General features: G+C 41.6%; 2 protein-coding genes across 3 annotated transcripts; both read left to right on the forward strand.

Moving 5' to 3' along the window:
- The first annotated feature begins 1,847 nt into the window (after positions 1-1,847).
- LOC134453489 (uncharacterized) lies at positions 1,848-4,966 on the forward strand. 2 transcript variants are annotated; one of them, XM_063204293.1, is made up of 7 exons: positions 1,848-1,925; positions 2,323-2,428; positions 2,659-2,695; positions 2,787-2,920; positions 3,224-4,349; positions 4,464-4,518; positions 4,695-4,966. In XM_063204293.1, the coding sequence occupies exons 1-7, from the start codon at positions 1,916-1,918 to the stop codon at positions 4,835-4,837; spliced, it is 1,611 nt and encodes a 536-aa protein (XP_063060363.1). In that variant the 5' UTR covers positions 1,848-1,915; the 3' UTR covers positions 4,838-4,966. The 2 variants fall into 2 exon arrangements, with proteins under 2 accessions (XP_063060363.1, XP_063060364.1); XM_063204294.1 differs by having other exon boundaries at positions 4,698-4,966.
- A 15,591-nt stretch (positions 4,967-20,557) lies between these two features.
- Positions 20,558-26,273, forward strand: LOC134454145 (creatine kinase M-type-like). The gene is made up of 8 exons (XM_063204952.1): positions 20,558-20,663; positions 22,139-22,349; positions 22,894-23,048; positions 23,653-23,785; positions 24,328-24,499; positions 24,828-24,951; positions 25,206-25,395; positions 25,769-26,273. Exons 2-8 carry the CDS (start codon positions 22,160-22,162, stop codon positions 25,945-25,947), a joined length of 1,143 nt encoding a protein of 380 aa, XP_063061022.1. The 5' UTR covers positions 20,558-20,663; positions 22,139-22,159; the 3' UTR covers positions 25,948-26,273.
- The last annotated feature ends 357 nt before the right edge of the window (positions 26,274-26,630 follow it).

The following is a 26,630-nucleotide window of genomic DNA, read 5'->3' on the forward strand; positions in this document are numbered from 1 at the left end:
AAATCCTAACTGGGACCAGAAAGAGCCGGAGGCAAGGTTGCAAGGTTGTTGTTTCCAAATTCCTACCAGGGTCTTCCCCAGCATTTGGCTGGTTGGCTGGAATCAATTTAGAGCCATAGATAGATAGATAGATAGATAGATAGATAGATAGATAGATAGATAGATAGATAGATAGATAGATAGATAGATAGATAGATAGATAGATAGATAGATAGATAGATAGATAGATAGATAGATAGATAGATAGATAGATAGAGCGTGGATGGAATCTTATATGTTCATTGGTGGGGTCGCAGGTTTACCAACATTCTTAATAATTTGATTATGACATCACGTTGGGGACTCCCATAGAGTAGAGTAGAGTAGAGAAACTTTATTGATCCCCAGGGGGAAATTCAGGTCTCAAGTAGCTACACAAATAAACACACAGGCACAGGCACAGGCACAGGCACAGACACAGGCACAGGCACAGACACAGGCACAGACACAGACACAGACACAGACACAGACACAGACACACACACACACACACACACACACACACACACACACACACACACACACACACACACACACACACACACACACACACACACACACACACACACACACACGCCAAAAGGTTTCCCGATCTGGCCCAGCTCTGGCATCTCAGGCAGTCCAATCCCCAATAATGATGTCCTTCTTAGTGTCCTTCTGTATACTGTTAATAAGTTGACTGGCCCATGGTACAAAGGACCTCCTTAGTCTGTCTGTCCTGCAAGTGAGAGCACAGAGTCTGTGGCTGAACAGACTCAGCTGGTTATTGAAGGTGGTGTGAAGGTGGTGTAGCTGATTATCCATAATACAGTCCAGTCTATTCAGGGCTCTGCTCTCAGCTGTTGATGTGAGAGTCTCCATCTCCATGCCCACCACTGACTCTGCCTTCCTCACCAGTCTGTCAAGGCGTCCCACATCTCTCTTCCTAATGCTTCCACCCCAGCAAGTCACAGCATAGAAGAGCACACTGGCCATGACAGACTAGTAGAACATAAGCAGAAGTTGGCTGGAGACATTAAAGGTAGTGTGATGAAGCGGTCTGCACACTGTGTATTAACTCCAAAAATACTTTATTTCATTTAAACATATGGCAACGTTTCGATCCAACAGAGGGATCTTCCTCAGGGCCTGAGGAAGATCCCTCTGTTGGATCGAAACGTTGTCATATGTTTAAATGAAATAAATTATTTTTGGAGTTAATACACAGTGTGCAGACCGCTTCATCACACTACCTACCACTTTTTGTCTGGCACCTGGACAACTACCTGTGGATGTGCGCACCCTACCTTCAAACACTGGAGACATTAAAGGACCTCAGCCTTCTGAGGAAATAGAGCCTGCTTTGGCCTTTCCTGTAAAGTGCATCTGAATTTGTGGACCAGTCCAGTTTATTGTCGAGGTGCACTCCTAAGTACTTGTAAGTACAGACAGTCTCCACATTCTCTCCCCCAATAGAAACAGGCACCAAGGGCGGGGTGGAGCGCCTGAAATCAATCACCATTTCCTTGGTTTTGGTGGTGTTCAGGTGCAGCTGATTGTTTTGGCACCATCCTACAAAGTCATCCACCAGTCCCCTATACTCCTCTTCCTGGCCGTCTCTTATACAGCCCACAACTGCAGTGTCATCTGAGAACTTCTGCATGTGGCATGTCCCAGAATTGTAGTTGAAGTCAGTTGTATACAGGGTGACATCATGCATCCATGGCTGCTATTATTTACTGTGATGTCATCATTGACATAATAGAATGTTCTGTGAAGCCCAAGTTGATGTAGGCTGTTCAACACATTCACATACACCTCTGCAAAAGAAAACAATCTTTTCTGTAGTGCGAGTCATGAGAAGATTACATAGTTGTTGAAGTGGTGCCCATAGAAGATGAAGAAAGGTCAGTGTACTGTGAGGTATCTTTTAATTAGAATACAAAGCATTTTCACATTGGTATTTAGATGATTTTGAATAGGCCTATTTGAATAAGGGTTTGTTCTCATTCTCATTGTTTATTTCTATAGCACATTTAAACACCAAATAGGACAGTTTACATAAAAAGAATACAATTGATGATGGGCTAATAGAAAAATACTAAAAGATTAAAAATGTAAAAACTCACATGAAAAAAATGACAAATATAGACTCTCTCTATATAGGCTTTGAACTTTGAGTCGTTTATTTGTCACATGCAAAGCCATCACCAAGGTTACTATCTATTAAGGAGAGAAGAAAAAAAAGATTGTGATTTTTATGTCTTAGATTCATAAGTCCAATATATTCTGACATATTTTCAGGTTCAGAAGAGCCTTCCCAGCATGGGCCTGGACCAAAACAGTCTGATGGCCCAAACACACCTCTTCATCCTTCCATTCAAGAGTATATCTTAAATTTGAATGAGGAGTGAGTTGTGCTTACATGCTACCTCAGTCATGACTGTATTTTATGCTACATGCTGCTTAGTGTTGGTGTCAATGTTATGTTAGGCCTACTATTATATAAATATATATATATATATATATAAATATATATATATATATATATATATATATATATATATATATATATATATATATATATATATATATATATAATGTATAATGTATAATGTATTTATATTGTGTTTTCTGTAGGGAGTGGAAGGATTTCATCAGCATGATAGACTGTCAAGTGAGTATTACTGTGTATAGGCCTATATTCTCAAGTTGATATTACAATATGTGATTGTGGTTTAATAACAACACATTTTTTTCCACCACAGATGGCCAGGAACCAGTTTGTGGAGGTGTGTCAGGCTGTGCTTAAAGTTGTGAGTTCCAGCTCAATGAATGTTATCCTGCCAGTTTTTGCGCATATGGAGAGAGATTTGGAGCACTCCTCAAATACATGCCCAAGGTAAAAATCAGGAAGTAATATTAATTCAGATTAATTCATACACTCTTTTGGCCAAGCATATCTGGAGAAAACAAGTGTAGAGCTCTTTCCCAAAACACTATGTAGAGTTTTCCATAAAATATTAAATATTTGATAAGAATAGCAGGTAGATTTCAATTGCCCAATGCTCCCTTAAATTAAAATGTAAAAAAAATGATGTATGCATCGAATTGTTTTTATTGTGCGTTGTAAAAGAGCTCCTCATAGTGCATTTTATTAATGTCTAAAAAGCAAAAATGTTTTGCCTGTACTTTTGGATGACAGGTGTAAGAGTGCAGGCTCTTCCACCTCAGTTAAGGTCTCTGGACGTCCTGCAAGTCAGGGGAGGAGGCTACATTTGAAAGTTTCCCTGGCAGCCTTGTGGAAAACTATGATGGCATGGCGTCCTTCCTGTGCCTCACCCATTGCTACCACTGCGCTGTGTTCCTCTGTGACTGACCATCGTTCTGACAGTGCTGAGCAGAGGACCTCCGATCTGCCTGACGTTGATTCGGTGGCGCAGCATGGGGGCGAGTGTTGTGACCCAGCAAGCATTGAGGGGATGGTGGACAGAGTGCTTTCAAGTGAAGGCCTTGACGACATCGCCAGACACCTGGTCGATGAGATGCAGGGTTTCCTGCAGGAGGGTTGCGCATCTGTGCCACCATCGGATTCTGGCAGGAGCACCCCGCTATCTCGGCCTCCTCAGATGGTGTACTCATATGCAGAAGCAGCTATGGAGGATTTGCTCAAGCCATTATTACCGTTTCTAGTGGCTCATAGCGCTCCTTTGGATGGACCGAGACGGGCAGACTCCCCAGCCACTGATGCAGTAGGTGAACTCCCAGCCACAGCAGAGAACATGGAAACAGCATCTTCTCACAGCAAGGACCAAATCACTAGAACTGCTAGCTGCGAACCGAACATGGAACAGCAGTACTCCGTGTCCCAGAAGCGCCACAGCATGATAAGCTCCTTCACCAATCTAATGGTCCACCAGCTGATGGTCATGCTTCAGAAGGATGCAGCAGTGAAGGAATGGAGCAATGATCAGAAGGGAATGTGTGAAGGTCTGATTGACAAAGTCCTGTCAGAGTTCAGTGGAGCCTCTGGAGCTCCGAACAGCCATGAACGTCTGAACAACATCAAGATCCAGACCATTTACAGGATAATGGATAAGCTCCTGCTGAAGGAGTCTGGCTCTGAAGACATCCAGCAGAAGACAGTGAAACTAGAGGATGGCTCATTTCATAACAGCTTTCTGACCAAGTTGAGAGAACTGTTGCATAAGAATAACAAAGAAGTCCCTGATGCCCCTCCAATTTCACTGAGAGCTCCATCTTCACTTGGATCTGTGCCTGAAGCTACAGGTGCTCAAAAGGCAGGGAGGTTCTCCAGATTGAAGCTCAGGGTAAGAAAAGACTGGCGACCATGCAATTTTAATTGCAAACAGTCATATGAGTTTTAGTCCCCCAATGCGACAGTGACATCAGATTCATGAGCAACTTTCTCCCACTTGTCTTAGGTTCCAAAGAGACGTAGCACAAAGGTGTCTCCCGTCAGTGCCATTTCTGACATGGGTAGGGTTTGTTTTTATGATCTCTTTGGTGGTTTCCTCTGCTTATGTTTTTTTTTTTACTTTTATGTGAAGCAAATTTAATTGCACTCGTGTATGAAATGCAGTACATAAAATAAACGTGCCTTGCCTTGCCTTATGTTGTTGTTTTCCATTCACTATACAATCTCCACCCACCAGCAGACAAGCATGCAGAGACTGCGGCCCCCTGTGCATCTACTGAGATGACTTTGGATGCATCTGTTGATGGACCAAACACTTGCAAACGCTCCTGGATCATGAGAGTGTTTGGCTGTTGCCTCCAAAGTCCAACTGAAGCCTGAACAAACCTCAACCTACCCAACCTCCTAAAACTCCCATCCCAAAGGAGTTTCTATTCCATTTCCAACACCTACTCCCCTCTTCAGCTTGCATGCACCCCCTGGCCACACACACACACACACACACACACACACACACACACACACACACACACACACACACACACACACACACACACACACACACACACACACACACACACACACACACACACAAACATAATTGTAATTAAAAAAAAATATATATATATATATTAAAACTACAAAATATTGTAAACTTTGTCTCTTTGTTTATGTTGTAAAATGGTAGAAAATTTGTGGTGAGTACAGTTACAGTACTTGAGTAGAATGTTGAGTATACAATTTTGTGTATGCCTCAGTAATTGAATTGAATTGAATTGCAAAATATTTGTACAGAGTAACTGACTGACACTCACCATTCTAGACTTTTTCAGAGAGTGAAGGGTAGTGGTGCAGTATCTGTGCAGTTGCAATATCAGCTATTTCCAAATGGGGCGACGAAGCACAGAAAGTAGAGACTGATAAAATTATTGGCAGGAGATGGTGTTGGTGTTGGAGCTGGTGGCAGAGGAGAGAGTCCCTCCCTGTTTATTACCTGTCGTCGGTGCTCAGTGGTCACCGCGCGCACCTTGTGGCAGGCTGTGAAATAGCAGCGAACAAACGGTGCACACGCAACACACAAATTCAGACAGGGAACGAACACACGCAACACACAAACTCAGGCGATCACATAACCTCTTTGGCGGAGGTAATTAATAGGAAAAGAAAGGGGACAATAAATGCTACAAGTATTTAAACAGTGAATGGCTTGAGGGAAGAAACTCTTGTGTAATCATTCAGTCCTTCATTATATTGAATGTAGATGTCTCACTGTGGGCAGCCTTTGAGACATATAATGATGTCTTTCATTATCCTTTTTGTCCTGTCATCTTTTCGAATATAATCCTAATGTCTCCTGCAGTCCGCACGATTTTTTTCTGCAGAATGTACTACCCCGTGCAGGGCGATGTTATCCTCAGAGCCGCAGTTGCCATACCATGTTTTAATTATTTAACATTTTAATAAAAAAAATAGCTTAATATTTAATAGTTGTGAAATCTGTGTACCAAAGTCCATAATTGTGCTGTTTTGTGTGTGAGTAGTGTCAAAACTGTGACCTTTGGTTGCTGTAATAACATTCTAGCCCAAATGGGGGCAGCAATGCTCCCAAGAAGCTGGGGCCAGCAACACAGGACTCTTTTCAGCCTATATGTGGTTTAGCACAACATTTGTGAACTTTGTGATGACAGTATGACATCTCTACCAGTGGTGTAGTCTACGGAGAACGCACTTACCCACTTTTTAAAAAAAACACTACACCACTGATCTCTACCATAGTCATTACATACCATGATTTTTGATTTTAGGATGTAGAGGTAAGGTGGATATGACCTCTTGTGACCTTGAGAGGTCAAAGATCACCATCGACACTCTTTGCTGTTACATTACATTATATTGCATTTGGCAGACGCTTTATAACCAAAGCGACTTTCAAAAGAGGATATCAAGCCAACATCACAAGCAAATACAAAGTGCACAGGAGGTATACAGAACAACAAGTCCAGTTGCAAAGAGGGGTTCGTTTTTTAATCATTATTATTATCATTTTATAAAGAGTAAATAACGAGTACACTCACACACACACACAAACACACACACACAAACTAAACTAAACTAAACATAATGTCAAGAGTCTGCCCTGGGGCAAGGCCAGCTTAAGCATTAGTCTAGTAGATTCTCTCGAAAGAGGAAGGTCTTTAGTTGTTTCTTGAAAGCTGCAAGAGATGTACTTAGTCTTGCTGCCTCTGGGAGACCGTTCCACCACTTGGGTACCACAACGGAGAACAATCTTGACTGGGAATACCTAGAGCGACTGGATGGCAGAGCCAGACGGCTTGTGCTGGATGAGCGCAGTTCTCTTCCAGTAACATAAGGCGTTAGTAGGTCCTTCAGATAAGCTGGGGCCGTTCCTGTGATGGTTTTGTAGGCAAGGGTCAATGCCTTGTGCTTGATCCGGGCGGCTATCGGTAACTAGTGCAAGTCAATATTGTTTTATATACTATAGAATAGTATATAATACTATATAATAGTATAAGAAATATTATATATTATATAATATTATATATAAGGGAAAAGCTACAGCATGCAATATAATTTACTTTACAGCCATTCATTTGTATCTCAGAGGAACATATAATGGTTACTGCTCAAAAGTAAGGGCAAAACAGCCTTTCAATCACATGCCAATTTCATAAAATGTACGACAAATTTAAACTAATAGTAGTTTCAAAGGTTTCAAAAAAGACAGGTTATACCTGCTGCAAACAGACCTGGAAAAGCTGGTGACCTTGAGAGGTCAAAGGTGATCAGTGACACTGGTTGCTATTACAACTCAATATCAACATGAATACAATGAGGGAAAAGTTACTAATTACGCCCTCAACTTGAGGCTTATAGTTTTTGCGTCAACTAGTAAATCAAAGCCTCAAGTTGAATTAACTTATAAACGTAAGGCAGCAGGGACTTGCTAGTTTAACTGGCATACAATGTTATACAGTGCAGCTTTACCTTGTCGTCTCTCTCCCTCCCACTCTTTTCCTGCTGTGATCTTCACTGTTCTATTCACAATAAATCTTCTGAATATCAAATCATAAACACGTTTGCAATGAGATTACAAACTGTGTGTGTAATGTACAGGCAACAACACTGAATCCAAAGTTCTTTTTGTCTTCAGATGATTACTGTAATGCCTAGACTGCATTCAGACCTGCCATAGGTGTGCACAGGGACGAGGTGATGCTAAAGCACCTGCCCCCTTGCCCTCCTGGACAAAAAGTGCCCTTTTTGAAAATTCTTGTTTTTTCTCACTATTCATTGGGGTCTCTGTTGACATGATCATCTAGATCATCAATCTAAGGCAGCCAGAAGTTCCACATGCCCCCCCCCACTAGCACCTGCCCCTCAAAATGTCTGTGTACGCCAGTGAGACCTGCTATGCAAATAGAAGGGCCGTCATGAGTAAGCAGATAGGGTGTCAGAGTTGTAGCCCAAGGGTTGCCAATTTGATTCCAGACACTTTCAGTTGGCTTGGGGTATAGTGATTAACCAGTGCTCTCCCCATTCTCTGCTACTGTTTAACTGAGGTAGACTGCCCTGAGCAGTTTGTTTTATGTTTGGTCTTTTACCAAATATTTCATCACATATTTCAGTAGATATGACCTCATTTGATCATCATTGTTTAGAAAACTTGCTATATAAAAAATATTTGCCTTAATGTGGGTTATAAACTGTGAGTTTCAATTTGATTCATATAGTTTACTCTATACACCTAGTATCTCCTATACTGTCTACCTGTGGACAAATGAATTGGAAATCTCCAACTTTGATCTTAAAAAAGTATGTTCCACTAAATATATATTGGTAGATTTTTTTATGCAAGGAGGTTTATGGATCACAAAGAAATGTGTTGCATGTTTGGCCACTTTCTTATTGAAGTTTGGTTGGGAAGCTGTTGTACGTGTGTGTGTGTGTGTGTGTGTGTGTGTGTGTGTGTGTGTGTGTGTGTGTGTGTGTGTGTGTGTGTGTGTGTGTGTGTGTGTGTGTGTGTGTGTGTGTGTGTGTGTGTGTGTGTGTGCGCGCGCGCAGGGCTGGGCTGGGCTGGGCTGGACTGGGCTGGACTGGACTGGGCTGGACTGGGGGGGGAAGGGGATAGGGCCCGGGCACTTTTGGATACATTTTTTTCTTCACATTTCTGAAAATAGGGGCCCACTGGGAAATGCCTGCTATGCCAGATGGCCAGTCCAGCCCTGTGTGTGTGTGTGTGTGTGTGTGTGTGTGTGTGTGTGTGTGTGTGTGTGTGTGTGTGTGTGTGTGTGTGTGTGTGTGTGTGTGTGTGTGTGTGTGTGTGTGTGTGTGTTGGGGGGGAGCTGTTTATTTATCTATCCATTGGACATGTGTGGGTGTTTGCGTGTGTGTGTGTGTATGTGTGTGTCGGGGAGGGGGTGGTGGGGAGGATAAACCCCCCCACTCCTACAGTCTATTTTTAACCTCCTCCATAGAATGTGGGGTTCGCTATTCGAGTGTTTTCATTCACACCTTATTTGAGACGGATCCGGGAAACCCCATTCATTGGCTGCATTCGAGTCAAATTTTGTTTGATTGATGACTAGGGTAGACTGAGTACAGTTGGGTACACTTTTATTTTTGTCCCCTTCCACGCAGAAATTAGACTATTAAAAGGTCCTAAAAAGAAAGTTGTTTTGGACAGAACATATTTTCAGGATGTGGGCAAATATATAATCAAGGAATTATATCTCTAGGATGTTTAATGTTTATGTAATTAATCAAACAAAAAAGGTGCACTTTTGTCCAAACTGTACCCTAGCTGAAAAACGGTGGGGTACAGTTGAGACATAGCAGAGTACAGTTGAGACACCATTCTAATCAATGGGATGTAATAGCCATGGGAGCTAATAGCATGGCCGATAGCAAAATACTGTACTCAACTGTACCCGTTAGCATCTTCACATTGGTTTTACATAGTGAAATTAGCATTACAGGCTAGCGTCTAAACTGTCCCCTTCTGGCCAGATCACACATTGATAAAGATTTTAAACTGGGTTTAACTGTTATGATGTCAGGAAATATGTCTAATTTTAGAGCACATATCATGGCTTGCAATCATGTAAATTACATCAAGAGGATAACTACTGGTCATTAGATATTCAATGTTGAAAGACCCTGGTGAAGTAAATCTGACCTGTCGAAAACAGCATTTTCCCAATATCTTTGGATCTGCGTTCTGTGATGGTTTCAAATTTTCCATGATCTAAGAGGACATTGATGCGCATGTCCACAGCAAAAATTAGATCAGTGTTATGTTGTTACCCAGAGATATTTGGTTTGTCTCAACTGTACCCTGTACTCAACTGTACTCAGTCTACCCTACTATACACCACGTGAGCGAGAACTCGACATCACAGCTGGGGTGGTGCCGACACTAGGTGCATTCGATTTCTTGCATCGTCGAACAACGTTGCAAGGTACGTCAGTGAGAACTTGTCGTCACGACATGGGTGGTATTAAACGCGGCACATTTAAAGTCGACCACAAATTTGAAATGATTAGCTCACACTAGTTTGATCTACGTAGCACACCACATGTGAGGTGTGGGGGGACAGGTGGGGACGAGGAGTTGAAGTGGGGTGCAGTGCAAACTTTTTTAGGGGTGTGGGACAATGTGTCTACACAGAGGTCAGTGAACTTTTGGCCAATTAGTTCAAGGGTGCGTCACCTCGAAGGTGGTATGCAGACCCTTGCAACGAGCATCAAAGCAGATAAGCAACTGCAGGAGTTGCAAGGTCCATCTGCAGTCGCATTGATCCCGTGATATATTTTGACATCATGGCACACATCACATCGCTGTTCCAAGACTGACAAAATTTCTAGTTTGTCAGAGGGCGCACTCAACTTAAATAGACAGATAAATGTATAACTTTGGGTGTACGATAAAGGTTGCCAACAGACAAGATTTCTAACCATCATCCCACATTTTCGTCTGCTGTCTACAGGAGCATGCAGATGTTGCAGGAAATTGAATGCATTAACAAGGATGAGCATCTGCAGGTGTTGCAAGGTCTGTCTGCAATCGCATTGATCCCATGAGAGTTTGACTCCATATTGCAAAAAGAGATGCGTTTTAAGGTCTTTAAAGATGATCAGTGAAGGGCCATTTTGTATGTGACTGAGTAGTTTATTCCAAAGGAATGGAGTAGCTACATGGAAGGCTCCAACATGCATGTTGCACAGTGCTGCTTTGGATGGGCAGCTGTGCACATGTGCACTTTGCCATTTCAATGGCAAGAGCAGCACTGCGCCATCACACACGCAGCCAATGCCAGTGAGCCAGCCTGGGATACCTCGATGTGCAGTGCAGTTCAAGGCAACCAAAGGTATTACAGGAATCAGACACATGACATTTTTTTCCAGGACGAACTGCCATCTGAAAGAACAAAGAGTCCCATCCACATATTTACCACAAACTATTTCAAGCTGACGTTGATGTTAAAGGGGGCACAGCATCAGAAACTAGGCTATTTAAACTTTTCATCAGGATCGTTTGGGTAGTTCGAGTTATGATTTTGAAAGAGTTAACACAGCTTATTGCTACTAAATGCCTTCAGACTGACAAGGACTGGGAAAACAGTTTTGTGCCATTATTCATATTCTCTGAAAAATCGCTATTAAAAACATAAATTCTCGAAGAGTAGGCCTATCATAAACTTCAGAGCAACACTGTGGGTGCATTCCAATATGCGACTTGTGCTTGTGGCTTCATGTTTTGCTGATGCCCCGCCTCCGTGGAGAAGACAATTAAGTTTCCCCACTGTCAGCCTAACCACAACAATTTTGGGGGGACTATTGTTCATTCACCACCATCCAGTTTGCAAATGAGAAAATGACTTTACTTTTGCGAGCTATTGAAATATAATGCTGTTGTCAGTGATGTCATCACAACATATTACTTCCTGGTATGAGACTGCAAGCACAAGTGGAGGACCCAAGGTTGTATATTGGAATTCAAACTGTATGTGGGAATGGAATTAATTTCTTAGAGAAAGGAATAAGGAAGTGGGGTGCAGAGTTTGGGAAAAAAAAGATGTGCCTGACTTTGTCTACTTTACTATATGCTACACTTAGAGACTCTGGGATAATAAAAAATCGACTGCATAAGTTTTAACACTGCATTTTTTGACTTTGTACAGATACATGGTGTTATCAGATATGGTTCAGTGGTGGTCTAATGGTGGTTATAAAGTTGGTCTTGGGATTGTACTGGTTTGAATCCAACCCATTCCAGTCGGAGTTACATGGGCGGTCTCCTATAGCCCAATGCACGGCTGAAGTGCCTTGAGAAAGGCATCATATCCCACTTCATATTGTTTACATACTGTAACCCAGTGGTTCTCAAACTGGGGTCCGATGCCCGTGGGGGGGGGGTTATGATGGGGGTCATGGAGAGAATGGACTAGTTGCATAAAAACTTAAGTTATGGAATGGTTATATATGGAAGCATATTTGTCAGTAATAGTAGGCCTATTCACTGGTATGGTTATAAGCCTAAATGTATTTACATTTCTTGTGATTTAACAATGACAAAGGACAGAAACGGTCGGTATTCTGAATATGGGATGTTATATGTGATATTTAATTTGAATTCTAAAAGGGGGTCCCAGCTGACATGGTTTGGGAACCACTGCTGTAACCAATACCCTGTACCCAAATAACTGTAAGTCTATAAGGGTCTGCTAAGTGTAGTGTAAACAGATTTGGCCACTCTTAACTGTACTGTGTACGCCACATTGTTCAGACTATCTTATAGTTTAATTTTAACCATAGGGTGGACTAACCTCTCTCTTGAGTATGAAATATACTGACGTGTGCTTTTTGAAGATCTATTTATTTTAGATAAATATGCACTGAGCTTTTCCAAGGTCGTCCATATTTCCAACTAAATGCACCTCCTTGTATGTGATCTCGAGAATTAACCTAAAACAGCCACCAAATTGCCCTGCATGCGCATCAGGGGTCAGAACGATGTCACAAGCAGCTAACATGATCAGTCTTTAAAGAAGCAAGCAACCTAAACATGCATGTTAACATTGAGCAATGTATTCAGTCGTCATTGGCATTGAGTACCTGGCTATTTTAAAATCGCTGTCATACTTTTATGGTTGAACTGGATCCAGGACATTTATAACCCATGTGTTTTAAGGAGGAGATTGATTTGGCCATGCACCTTTGTGGGGCAATGACAACAATGCCCATACAAAAGGACATGGGTGTAATTTTAGGTGTGGATGGTGGAGCATGTCCATACTACTTTTGAGATAAACCTACAGTAGCTTGTCCCTAGCCTGGCTCTCACGCAGACCCTTTGTGCATTTCCGCTCAACTTCGTGAGCTCGCACCATCGCGTGAGAACCAGGTTAGCTTGTCCCCACCACTATTTCAAAAATATGAGGCAAAAATAGCATAGGCCTACCCGGACAATTAGCCATATTGATGTCCCCAACACTTTCCCAGCCAAACCTACACTTTTTGCCAAAGGATACTTTTTATATGTTTCGCTTCGATAATTTTAAATTTTAAAAATGTAAACAATTTGATTCGGTTGTGCAGGGCCCAGGATTTAGTGTTATGCTCTTGTTCCTTGTGTGGCATTCTTTTGCTGTGTTGTGTTGTGGTTTAACATCGAACAAAATAGGTGTTGGGACCATTCCATGCCATGTTGTCTTTGGTAAAAATTTGTACGTTTTATTTTTTATGAACCTCTTGGGAGGACAAATGGAGGTTTGAGTATTTTCGTTTGTCAGGTTGAAGTGGCATCCTGTAAACCATTGATTCCCAGCCAGGGTATGTGCACCACCAGGGGTACCCAAGCACTCTGTGGGGGTACATGGATGTAATTATAATAAAAGTATGGACCATAGTCACATTGGAAAAAAGGACAATATATAGAGGATGAGTGAGGCGGTATGTATGGTATGACAAAAGGCTAACCGCGCGAATACACCGGCCGCGACCTGAGTGAGGCGAGCGACGGACGTAATTGACTTTATATTGAGTCGCGCCACAAGAGCGATTCTGGAGACTAGAGGTGATTCACACAACGACAGCAACAGTTTGTAGTTGAAGAACTGAGAATATTATGCAAATTAGCTATGACGGACAAACTCTAGTCGCTTCAATCGCTCGTATTGCTCTTGCTACACAGAAGCAATTCTCTGTCGCTTGAATCTCGTCGCAGCCGGTGTATTTGCCCGGTTAGGGGGTACACGAGACAAAAAAGGTTGGGTTGCAACAGCTGTAAACAATATTCAAAACTGGCTAACGTCATACCTGACAAAAAATTATAGTCATGTCAAGTCAAGTCAATCATCACTAAAATGACACCTGAACCCCCAAGTTTCACTCTCAATTCAACATCTTGATTTTGTGATTTGTTTTCTCCATCTACTATAGCTATTTAATGTCATTGCAGCCAGCTAGCCATGTTAATATGGCAGAGATGGCTTTACCCATAACCTTCAGGGCTAGTAGAAAATCATGTGACTGAAGATTAAAGCATACAGTATCTGTGTTATTTCTACCACTCTGCTCCTGCCCTAGCCTGATTATCATGACTTTTAAATCTCTTCGAGACGTGGTCTGACTAAGAGCATAATAACTAACGTTCTTAAACGGTATGGTTGACCCACCTCCCTTGGTTTGCAACTGAAAAGGCTGAGCCAAAGTTTAAACCAAACATTTTCTTACTCCCAATACAACGTCTCTGCTTAAACCATGTCACTGCCTTGAACACGCCTCTACCTAGGACTATTGGAGATGCTCAAAGTTGATTGGTTCCCGAGAAAGTGGGTGGAGTTCCCCTGCCAGGGAGAACTCAGATTGTATCTGAACAAGCTCTTTTCCTGAGCAAGCAGCAGAGCCGAAGGTGTTGCGTCACTGCGAGGGCGGAGCCTGGGTAGTCCTGCCCACCCCTCCCGCTCCTCCTTATGAATAACTACCATACATGAAGGACAACTGTAGCCTAAACAACAACATAACATTTAACATTTTGGCAAAATGTCTGTCACATTGAAGGCATGCGGTAGCATATGTAAAAAACAGAGACAAAGTTGTAAGTTGATGAGGAGTGTGCACCCCCTTCTTCTAGGACTCCCACCATTCAGCTGTTCCTGGATCAAAGACTTTCTTGTCAATCGTCCCCAACAGGTGAAACTAGGTCATCACCTCTCATCCATCCGGGTTTGTGTTGAGCCCACTTCTCTACTCACTCTACATGTCCGACTGCAGCCCCATCCACCCAGAGAACACCATTGTCAAATGTGCAAATGACACAACAGTGGTAGGGTTGATAACCAACCTGGCCCAACCTGGCCTCCAAGACGAAGGAACTCATCCTGGACTTCCAGCGAAACAGAGATGCTCCTGCCCACCTGTACATAAACAGCTAATCATCTCACCTCTGGTAAAACAAGGCCCAGCAGCGTGTGCTGAAGACAGAACACCTAGACTCAAGCATGCTGGTGACCTTTTACCGTTCCAACAGAGAGCCTGCTGACCTACGCAGTGTCAGTGTGCCACTCAAGCTGCACAGACCTGCAGACAGAGGGTGACCAACACAGCACAACAAATCATAGGCTGCCCCCTGCCTCCTATAACCATTTACAACTCCTGCTGCCTAAGCAGAGCCAGGAGTATCATTACAGTAAAGACCCCTCACACCCTGGCTTCCATCTCCTCACACTGTTGCCCTCTGGTAGGTGCTACGGATCAATAGCAGCCAGAACCAACAGAATGAAGGATAGGTTCTTTCCTAAAGCTGTCACTATAATGAATGCACACTGGCAGGAATGTCTTCATTCATGAAGGCCTCTGTGTGCCTTGTAGGGAGGCTTAAAATGTCATTATACCTTGTATAATGACAATAAACGGCTTTGTATTGCTTTGTATTGTATTGTATTGTATTGTATTGAATTGATTAATGGTTTCAGATTTCTAAAACATACCAAAACAACATAACGTTTCACATTGTTTTTTGAAAATGTCTGAAACATGGCATACAGACAAAGTTGTATAACATCATGATGAATGTAAAAGACAGAGACAACATTGTAACATGATAATGAGAGTCTAGTAGCCTATATTAGGCCTATAAAACATAGCAAAACAACACCATTTTTTTACAAAACGTCTGCATATTCAAGGCATGTCAATGTAGTACGTAGAAGACAGAGAAGAAACAAAGTTGTGAAGTTAATGATGCAGAGAGAAAGAATGACAGAAAGCACCCCAATCCGACACTCGGAGGGGTCTGCGGGTGAGTCGACACGACAGTGATTTATGTTCCAGCTGTCTGGTAGCTCTGGTAGCTCTGGTAGCGTGAACCACTCACGCCCACCATATATGGAGAGCCCGCCTGGCTGCCTCGGTGTCTCATGCTTGGCTTGCAGAGCGTGCAGGGACTGAATGTGCAGGTCCACACAGTGGACATTACAGTGTTGCATACGGTTGCAAAGGAGACGAAGCACATGATAAGTCCATCACAATGCCACATACTGTTCTGAGATGTCGCCGTGACATTACGGCAAATTTATAAGGAAATTCAGTCTTTTTTTCTCCACATTACGCCCCATATTGACAACAGAGACTCGCAACAAGGGATTGGCAACAGAGACAAATCAGAGTAAATTGGTAGTGGGTCTTCAGGATTAAAAGAAACATGATTCTTACACCTTTAACTCAGACGGCCTGCATGAAAATTGGACTGTGCCATTTTGGAACATTGGGTCCTCTCAACATAACAAAAGTTATAACAAAGCTGCTGTATACTCATACAATTCTCACTTTAGAACTTTATATGTGCTATTAAAATTAGAACATTGCAGTTTTGTTCACATTGCATGTTTTTGCCATTATATCCAGTGGATTATGCTGATGTATAAATGTTAATTTACCATATAGCCCCTCATCTCTAATCTCATTAAATGGGTGATGCATATTCTGGAGTGCATACTCCAATGACAATGCAGCGTACACCTGATCAGATGACAGTGTGTGCTACGTGCAAACATCATAAATGACATTGCCAACACGTGACTTCACTTCGCCGAGGTATTGACAACTTGTGGATCTATAGACAGACTTAACACTGTAAGGCCTACATAACACTGCGTAACACTGCGTGAGGCTGAGTCAGTGAAACCTGAACCAGGGTGTCCTGGGAAGGCGGGGAGTTGAGGCCCTAAACATAGCCGTCCAAGCACCGGATACCTTCAACTCTGTTTTCAAGCAGTGGAGCTTTTAACACTGCAGACATAAGCACACACAACAATTTTTCCATTGGATTTTTGGTCCTTTTCTTGTAGTTGGTTTAGTAAAAATTAGCTTTTACGAAGAGGAAGATTTATGCAAATAATTCACTGCAAAGGGTGGATGATGGTCTAGGGTGTGTACTGAGTCCGATATAAACCAGGTTTAACGTTTTTGTTTAATAATAAGTGCATATTTACTATCTGTATATGGACATTTCTGCCCCAAAATCCATTTGACAGACTTTTGTCTCCTCATGGGTGTACTGCATGAGGTGTTTGAAAACTTCATGAGTAGATTGGAAAAAAAAATCTGGGCATTTTGCCAGGTGTGAGCAGCTTGTTCCAAATATTACATAACTCCTTGGGTTTTATTATTTAGCCTGCTTTTGTCACGTTTGAATTATATGTCTGATTCATTCCCAAGATCAGATATCAATAAAATGTTTCACAACATGGACAATGTAATAAGGTAGCCTACTAACCTAGGCCCACTTACATATGACTGTCTCACAGTAAAACTACTGCAATGAAGTTGTCCACATTGTTTATGGTTGCAGTTGTGAAACAGCACTAATAACAACAGTTAAATGAGCTGCACTGAATTGTTTCAAAGTTATTAACTTTCCTCTGAGACAATGTTTCTGCATTTGTTTCTGCACAGGTTTTGTTGGGAATATGCACTTTCCCCCCATGTTACAGTTATAACAAATAAAAGTATCTTATTGCGTTTAGTGTTCAGTGTTGTGGAACCACTACTCTGGGATTCCTGTTGCATGGACTGCTGGATTTACACTTACATAACTGTACTCCACACGTTCTATAGCCAAGCAGGTGGAGAGCAGGGCTATCACGGCACCCTATTTTTAGAGGAGCTAAGTGCTTGGCTCCAGTCCTCCTCTCATTATCATGGCCCTCCCTTGCAGCGTTAACTCAATATAAATAAAACAAAATATTAGCCTCATTATACTGGAGGAACGATCATTAAGATTGCATAATTGATTACACTGACAGCAAGTGATGCCATTTCAATCAGCGGTGTACGTATACACAGTAGCCAATAGGGTGAAAGGTCAGTGGGGAGGGGCAGAATAGTGTAGTTCTGCACTAAATATGTCAGCTATGTAGCACCTAAACAGCAAGCAGCATATAGCAACAGTAGACAGGAAACAGCGTCAAGGGTACAGGAAGGGCATATAGTGTCGTTGGAACTCCAATAATTCACAATAAACTTCCAGAATTATTCGCAACCACCTCTGTTATTTTATAGATTTTGCACTGAAAAGAAGTTGTAGAAGTAATAGATTGTCATTACAGCTATTAGTTCACCTCTTTGAAGACCAACGAAACAGAGACCTTTTTCATAGGCCTTCATGAAAAGGTGGATGGTGGATCTCTCCATGCCCGCCATTTTCAGCTGCAAAACGTACTGTAACGTAACGTACTTTGGTCATACTAGTCAATATAAGTTTATGACAGAGTGAATATTCATAGGAAAACCAAATGTTGGAATGGGCAGCATATTTTCAATGTGTTGTATAGTTGCAATACCTACTATGGCCACCATCCTGCATAGTGCAGACCGTACCTTTAAGCACAGTGTCATGAGTGGGCTCAAGTTGAAGCAGGAAATGTATTTCTGAAATTCATGAGCAATTTTAGGCCCATAAACTGCAGTACATGGAACGCAGTAGGCTGCACATCACTTTGAACAAATCCACATCAGTTAGGCTAAATATTATCTGAGGGAATCCACATTTACAAGGTCCTACTAGAAGGGCTCATATGGTCATGGAAATCTTGGAAAGTCATGCAAATGGAAAAATGTGTCTTTCCAGGCCTGGAAAGTCATGCATTCTTTTGTAAATCTTTTGAAAATGCCACAACATTTTAGTGTTGTTTTAGCTCAACTACAGCCTCCTACGATAAGTTATCATTAGGAAATGTATACAATAAATGCATTAAGAGCATTTGCAGTGGTTAAAAGCTAAAAAAAGTGGAAAGGACCGTAAAATCATGGATGTTGCACTTCAGATCATGAAAAAGTCATGAAAGTTTCTAAATGTTGTCAGTAAAAAAGAGTGCCCTGTTCTAGAGCAAACATGAAGTAACGATTCACAACAGATCTGGCTAACGTCACGGGAACCATTTCGCTAAGGCTGTTTAAATCTGCCCAGTAGAATACAACTTAATGAAACCAGGCCACAATCGCATAGGTAAGACACAAAGTATTACATGGACAGATTCAAAGCTGCGATAGTCTCAGTCTCAGGTTGGTGGGGGTGATAATTAACCAGTGCTCTCCCCCATCCTCCTCCATGACCGAGGTACCCTGAGCATATTACCGTCCTGCTGCACTGCTCCCTTTCAGGTGCCATTGGTGGCTGCCCCCTTGCACGGGTGAGGCATCAATGCAATTTCGCTGTGTGCACTTGTGTGCTGTGTAGTGCTGTGTCACAATGACAATGGGAGTTGGAGCTTCCCAGTTGGGCTTTCACTTCACTTTAATCCACAACAATTTATATTGGGTTATGGGGAGGGAGCCATGGAGAGGGAGGAATTGGTATGGGTGGGCATTGAATCTGCAACCGTGTGATGCCCAGTCCGACTCCTTTACCATTACACCAAGGCAGCCCCTGTGTATTTACCCATGTGCGTAAGTCTATGTGGCCTACAATTTGTGTATGCCTTCTGCAATTTTTAATGAGTCAAATTTTGCACACAGTATAAAAATGCTCAAGGTAGTAGCTCACTCACAGTTTTCAACTTGATACAGCCAACTATTTTTATAATCCAGAAAACGGGGTGATTCCTAAATATTCTGTAAATCAAAGGCTACCCGTGTGCGGTGATTTACCCTGCTTTCTGTACTACTTATGCCTTCGCATCACCAGCACCTGGCTGTGCACAGGGACTATGCTTTTTAATACTATTTTATGAAGCGTGTTTCAAATGGTTCAAGTCAATAGTTATCAGAAATCTGTCTGTATTTCACAGCACCTAAAGGTTAGGAGAATACTTTATACCGTATAACATTTAAATATTAACATTGCAGCTGTTGAAACTTTCTTTTGGCAAGCTCTTTATTTTAAGGTTCCCTTTTTATGTGTATTTACATGTAGCACCATGTAGGATATTATTATGTACTTAAACTGTACAATAACCAAACGCTTTATTTTGTAAGGTTCCTTTTTTAGTGTATTTACTGTACATGTATTAAGGCTAATATCATGTACTCAAACAGTGCATTATCCAATTCCAAAGGTACAGTGTGAGTACATACCGTAATGTTACATGCTGTTACATACATTAGGCCTACACTGAAGCTAATTAAAGTAACAGGATCCCTGAGACCCTCTGTTGAATTGTGTCTGCAGCATGCCATAGATTTCATAGTTGAGACTGAACACACACACCAAATAAATAATGAATTAACCAATTAACAAAGACACTTCCGTATACCACCCACACTCACATTCCACAGGCAACGGTCTTGTGAATATATGTTTTGTGCATAGGGTAATTAACTCATCTGTAAAACGTGTCATTGTAAATATCTATCTATTGGAGCTCCTTTAGGTCCCCATCCCCCACCCTTCCCCTAGCTGAAGAAGAAGACAGCCCCATGTAATGGGTGAGGCACAGCTGGTGCCCCTTCTTGGGTTTTGTGAGGTAGGTAGGGCTGTCGCCTTTTGGAACCTAAAATCAGATATCAGAGGCACACGCTGGCCAATGGGCAGCCAGCTGACTGACGCAAGCGCACCAATGAGTGGCGACGTCTGGGTATTTAAAGTTAGGGCTGACATGTTGGAAAGTTGGGCAACCCCTACATTGGCTTGTCGAGCAGGATCTGATCCCCAGGACTTGTCCCTCTTTTCCTTTCTCTCGTGCAGGTAATCAAAACTAGACATTTGGCATGAGAAGGTTGGGAAAGGGTTGTTTTTTGTAACACATCATGGTGGTGTGAAGATGATGAACACAGCAGCAACACTTTAATTAACTCTCTCAGTTGCTGTGGAAATCAAGCACAATTTTTGGTGTCTACAGTATTGTGCAGACTGTCAGTGAATGTTTGCAACATAATGCTAATTAATGTACCCTTCCAAATCATTGATCTAAATAATGACTGGCATTTCAACTTCAATACTCAATGAATGGTTTCTGCAAAGCAATCCTAGTTTTGAAATATCTGAAATCTTACGGTCTTAGAACAGAATAGAAAAAGCTGGACAACGTGATTTTTTTTAGACAAGAATTGAGAAGGGTGACTTGTGGTTGTTCTCAGGATATTCATCTGTTTATTTCGGCCTAAATAGATGTTGAATAAGTGCTATGAAATATGCCTTGCACCCTACAACCTGCTGAGTAGTGTGCTTTGTAGGATGTCATAGATATAGGCACTTTCTCTGTGGATATTGCAAGTACATTTGTGCTGAAAAGTATAATCGTGACATGTGACATGCAGTGGCAAAAGTGCCCAGTGTGAATGGAGTGACACAAGTGGTAGGGCTAAAAATACCAACAGCTGTTCGCCGTATGTCAGCATGGAATCTGACCTTGGGCCCTCAAGCCAGTTAAACCATTTCAAGTGTCATTTTACTTACTAACTTTTGCGTACATTTTCAATTGTCAAAATAGTCAAATGTACTATGAACTAAACATGTTTAATGCTGTGATAAATCATTCATTATGGGAATACAAAAAGGCTTTGACAATTGGATTCGTTGTGCCATTGATAATTCATTATTTACCTGCCAGTAATGGAGCACTGTTTTGCTGCTAATTGCCATATACAGGGACAGTCAGGGATTTACAGCAGCCAGCTGAACTGTAAATGTGACAGAAGATTAAGCTTGCTCAAAATTCAAAATGACTTTAAAGTGAATCTACCTTTGCAAAGAATTTTGGGCTATATCCCTGTATAGTGCAACAGCTTTTATGTACAACAGTGTCCTGGAATATATTTTTTATCTTAGTAATTTATTGCTACTTTTGCACCAAACAAAGCCAAGACTTCATTTTGTTGAGATGTCCTAGTCCTATTCTCAGAGCTGCAATATTAGAAGTCTGGACTTGCCCCCCATGCTCTGCAGAAGGCTCTCAACTTGAATTAAAAAGCTTTTTATTTAAGAAGTCCTTGAGTGCCTTGAATGTCCTTCATACTTTGCATTCTGTCCCCATGCTTTGTTTGTGCAGTACCTGTTACAGTAGCTAAGTAAAATGTGAAGATACTCTAGTCATATTCTCAGAGCTGCAGCATTAGAAGTCTGGACATATCCTCCATGTTCTGAAGAAGCATGACTCTTAAGTATTTGAGGTAACACTGTAAAACGTAGCGTGTTTTGTTTGTTTGTGTTTGTTCGTGCAGAAGACTGTGAAAAGTGCAACCATGGCAAAGAACTGCCACAACGATCACAAGATGAAGTTCCCCACGGACGAGGAGTACCCTGACCTGTCCGCTCACAACAACCATATGGCCAAGGTGCTGACCAGGGAAATCTACGACAAGCTGAGGGGCAAGTCTACCCCCAGCGGCTTCACCGTGGATGACGTCATCCAGACCGGTGTGGACAACCCCGGTAAGCAGAGCCGCTTTTACCAATAGGTAGATTAGGAGGCAATTGCCTTGCCTCCCCCCATATCTGTAGTTCGCCTAGGGCCTCCAAACCTGTAGAACCACTGCTGTCGGTGAGCAGATCTCTGCTACTATAGAGCTATATTTGATCTATATGAGCTCAGGTGCAAAAACTCTCCAATGGCCTTTCTGATGATCTGCATTTTCAATCATTTTAGTATACACTAATATTATAGAAAATGCTGATTGGTGTAATGTAGGCCTACACAACCCTCTGCCTCCATGTTCTATGCCAAGAGGACATAGGTATAAAAATCAAACCAATACAACATAAGAATGAAATTTAGGAGAGTTGACAGTGTTTTTTTTCCCACAACTCAATCTCTCTCTTTTCCAAAGAATTCAGTGCATCCTTTCCTTATGGACACTTCTTACACTGAACACTGTTAAAAAACAGATTAATTCCAGATGTTTTTATTTCAAATTCTGATTAAGAATCATCCCCAATCTCTCTCTCTCTCTCTCTCTCTCTCTCTCAAACATTTCAGGACATCCCTTCATCATGACCGTTGGCTGCGTTGCTGGAGACGAGGAGTCCTATGAGGTCTTCAAGGATCTGCTGGACCCAATCATCTCCGACCGTCACAATGGCTACAAGCCCACTGACAAGCACAAGACCGACCTGAACTTCGAGAACCTGAAGGTATAACTTCTCTTTGAGCATCGCATTACAAAGTTCCAAATTAAATTGCATGTCCAAACATTCTACACATTTTTAAAGGTTAATTTTTAATTAACTACTTATTAATTCATATTCATTAATATTATTAATTAATTGCGATCGGCAGCCTAGTTAGACAATCCAGTGCCACATATGCCAAATAACCTGGTTTTACCAATTCAACGAGGTGATCATTCAACCAGGAAATCACCTGGTTGAACTGGACAGGTAAAATCGTGTCATTTGAAAGTGCATTGGATTGTATAAAAAATGAATCCAAGTTATTCATCACTATTAATAAACACATGTTGCATCTCAGACTTTATTGATCCTTTTTATCCTATGGTATTTGAATATTATTGATCATCAGTGAAGAAATACACTCTGTTGAAAGGAATGGGGTGGGTGTGGGGTGGGCTTGATTGATTGATATAATTATTCTCGATATAAAATATGGAACTGTAACCTGAGCCATAGGCTAAATTGTATAGGTTATCGGCACATTAAAGTCACACATGACACAAAAAGCCATAAAGCTCACTTCCATTGTCCTAAAAGCAAACATTCTGTGTCTGCTTTGTTTTAGGGAGGTGACGATCTGGACCCCGCCTATGTGCTGTCCAGCCGTGTGCGTACCGGCCGTAGCATCAAGGGATTCACCCTGCCCCCCCACAACAGCCGTGGTGAGAGGAGAGCTGTGGAGAAGCTGTCCATTGAGGGTGAGTCTAATCTTTCAGCCTTTAAAAGATACCCAAGTACTACTACAGTGCAATGATATTATTATTATTATTATTATTATTATTATTATTATTATTATTATTATTATTATTATTATTATTATTATTATTATTATTATTGGGGGAAGGACAAGTGAGAGCACTGGTTTATCTGTTAAGACATACATTTTCCATTACCAGAATAGCAATGACCAAATTGTAATTTAATACTAAAGCCTCTGTGTAATGTTGTAACAGTGTAGTAGTGGTAGTAGTAATCGTAGTAGTGGTAGTAGTAATCGTAGTAGTAGTAGTAGTAGTAGTAGTAGTAGTAGTAACATTTTTTTCAACAACCATCACACCATCCACTGACGGAATGGAAACAATAATAATAACAACAATAATAACACAAATAGTAATAATAATAACAACAACAATAATAATAATAGAATAATAACAATAATAATAATAATAATAATAAATTCATACATAAATATTAATTAATGCCATTCTTTTGACTATTGCTCAATTTTTTGTCATCACAGCTCTTGCCTCCCTCGACGGTGAGTTCAAGGGCAAGTACTATCCCCTGAACGGTATGACTGATGCCGAGCAGGATCAGCTGATCAACGATCACTTCCTGTTTGACAAGCCCGTGTCTCCCCTGCTGACCTGCGCTGGTATGGCCCGTGACTGGCCCGACGCAAGAGGCATTTGGTAAATATCACAAATCAGAAGAAAGAGTTCAGCAACTCTCTAAATGCCTTTCAGAGATATTTAGAAATGAATTTTAAAATAGCGATCCCTAAGAAACTATTTTGAATTTTTCTAACTTTTTAATTACATTTATTTAATATAAATATGTTTGTATGTAATATAAATATGTATGTATGTATTATTATTAGATATATTATCAAGAACAACACTTCTATCCTGGCTCTTGCAAGTGATTTCTCCAATCACACACAAGGATTTTTGATAAGGCCAAGCCTTCAGTGAGCTAATCCAACAAAAAATCACCAATAACTTTTCCTCAAATTTAAAGGCACAACGACAACAAGACCTTCCTGGTCTGGGTGAATGAGGAGGATCATCTGCGTGTCATCTCCATGCAGAAGGGAGGCAACATGAAGGAGGTCTTCAAGCGCTTCTGCACCGGTCTGACAAAGGTAAATGTAGATTTTTGTATTTGTAAATGTATCTCAGTATCTCGGCAACCCGGATGCAGAAGATTACAATCCAACACTATATATTCCAAATGACCTCGTTTACCAGTCGGTCTAATCGGAGAGGTCAAACCGGATCATCAGGAATATGTGGCACTGGATTGTAAAGCTTCTGAATCCAGGTCGCTGATCATTGCTGAAAGATCACATTCAAATGCAGAATTTTCTAACGTGGGTACCGCATCACCATTTTATAGATTGAGGCCATCTTCAAGAAGCACAACCACGGTTTCATGTGGAACGAGCATTTGGGATACGTCCTGACCTGCCCATCCAATCTTGGAACTGGCCTGCGCGGTGGTGTCCACGTCAAGCTGCCCAAGCTCAGCACACACGCCAAGTTCGAGGAGATCCTCACCAGGCTGCGTCTGCAGAAGCGTGGCACAGGTAATTTTTCAAGGGGTTTTTTTTCAGAGACGTTTTGAGCCTATATTGGATAGGACAGTGAAGAACAGGACAAGAAACAAGTGGGAGAGAGTAAGATAGGGGGTAGGGTTGGGATATGATCCAGGCTGGAACATGGATTACCATGGACAGTGAGCCTGTTTTATGGACAGGTGCAGCATCAGTGTTTAAAAAAAAAAGAAATTCACAGAACACTTCTTCCTTTCGAAGTATTGAGTCAGTGTGCAGGCCCCTTACTCACACTATCTACTGCAATTGTCTAGTTACCTGTATTACTGCTTTTGTGGATGTGCGTACCCTAATGTTCAAACGCTAACCAACCTTTATTCTGATGTGTTTTCTTTCCTTTCTACAGGTGGTGTGGACACCGCCTCCGTGGGTGGAGTCTTCGACATCTCCAACGCTGACCGTCTGGGTTCCTCAGAGGTTTATCAGGTGCAGTTGGTGGTTGATGGCGTCAAGCTCATGGTCGAGATGGAGAAGAAGCTTGAGAAGGGAGAGTCTATCGATGACATGATCCCTGCTCAGAAGTAAACTGGAAATACTTTAGTTTATTCTCATCTTTTGTATTTTCGAAATGTGTTAATACATCCGACGCCATCAGACAAAAGAGAAACCTAAGAAGACTTTTTGGTCTGGTGGGGACAGTTGTAAAACACAACTTTTTTGCTCCACTTCTCTACTCTTCCTAAGATTCTGTCAGTCCTTTCATATTCCTGTACCTCGCTCTTATGATTCTTTTTGTACCACCCTGGGATCAAACTGCTACACAGACGGGACACCCTTGGTTCTGTGTTCACTTAAAAAAAATCTATTTGGATGTAAAGTAATACAGTGAAATAAAAGCCCCATTTACCACAGTTGTGCAATGGCGTTGTGTGTCTGAATTTGCGGAAAAAGGTGTACTGCAAGATATAAAAGTACACAACTGTCTGTTACTATCAATGCAGTGCTGCACTAGTAAAACTATAGAATTGTGATTTTGAATGGCCAATGTGATCATACAGTACATACACACTGGTTAATGGCAATGGCTGTGTGTTTAAGGTTCTGGTTTTAACACCATAGTTGTTATATTAGCCTTGCATTCAAACAAGGCTTCAAAACACTTAGCCTCCCAAAACACCTGAGCTGGTTCACTTTAGTAAAACAAATATAATCAAAATTTAAATGTATTCAAGGAGGGTTCACACACCAATTTAACAAGCAACAGAGGC

This window comes from Engraulis encrasicolus, chromosome 8 (genome assembly GCF_034702125.1).
Source record: "Engraulis encrasicolus isolate BLACKSEA-1 chromosome 8, IST_EnEncr_1.0, whole genome shotgun sequence".
NCBI classification, from domain to species: domain Eukaryota; kingdom Metazoa; phylum Chordata; class Actinopteri; order Clupeiformes; family Engraulidae; genus Engraulis; species Engraulis encrasicolus.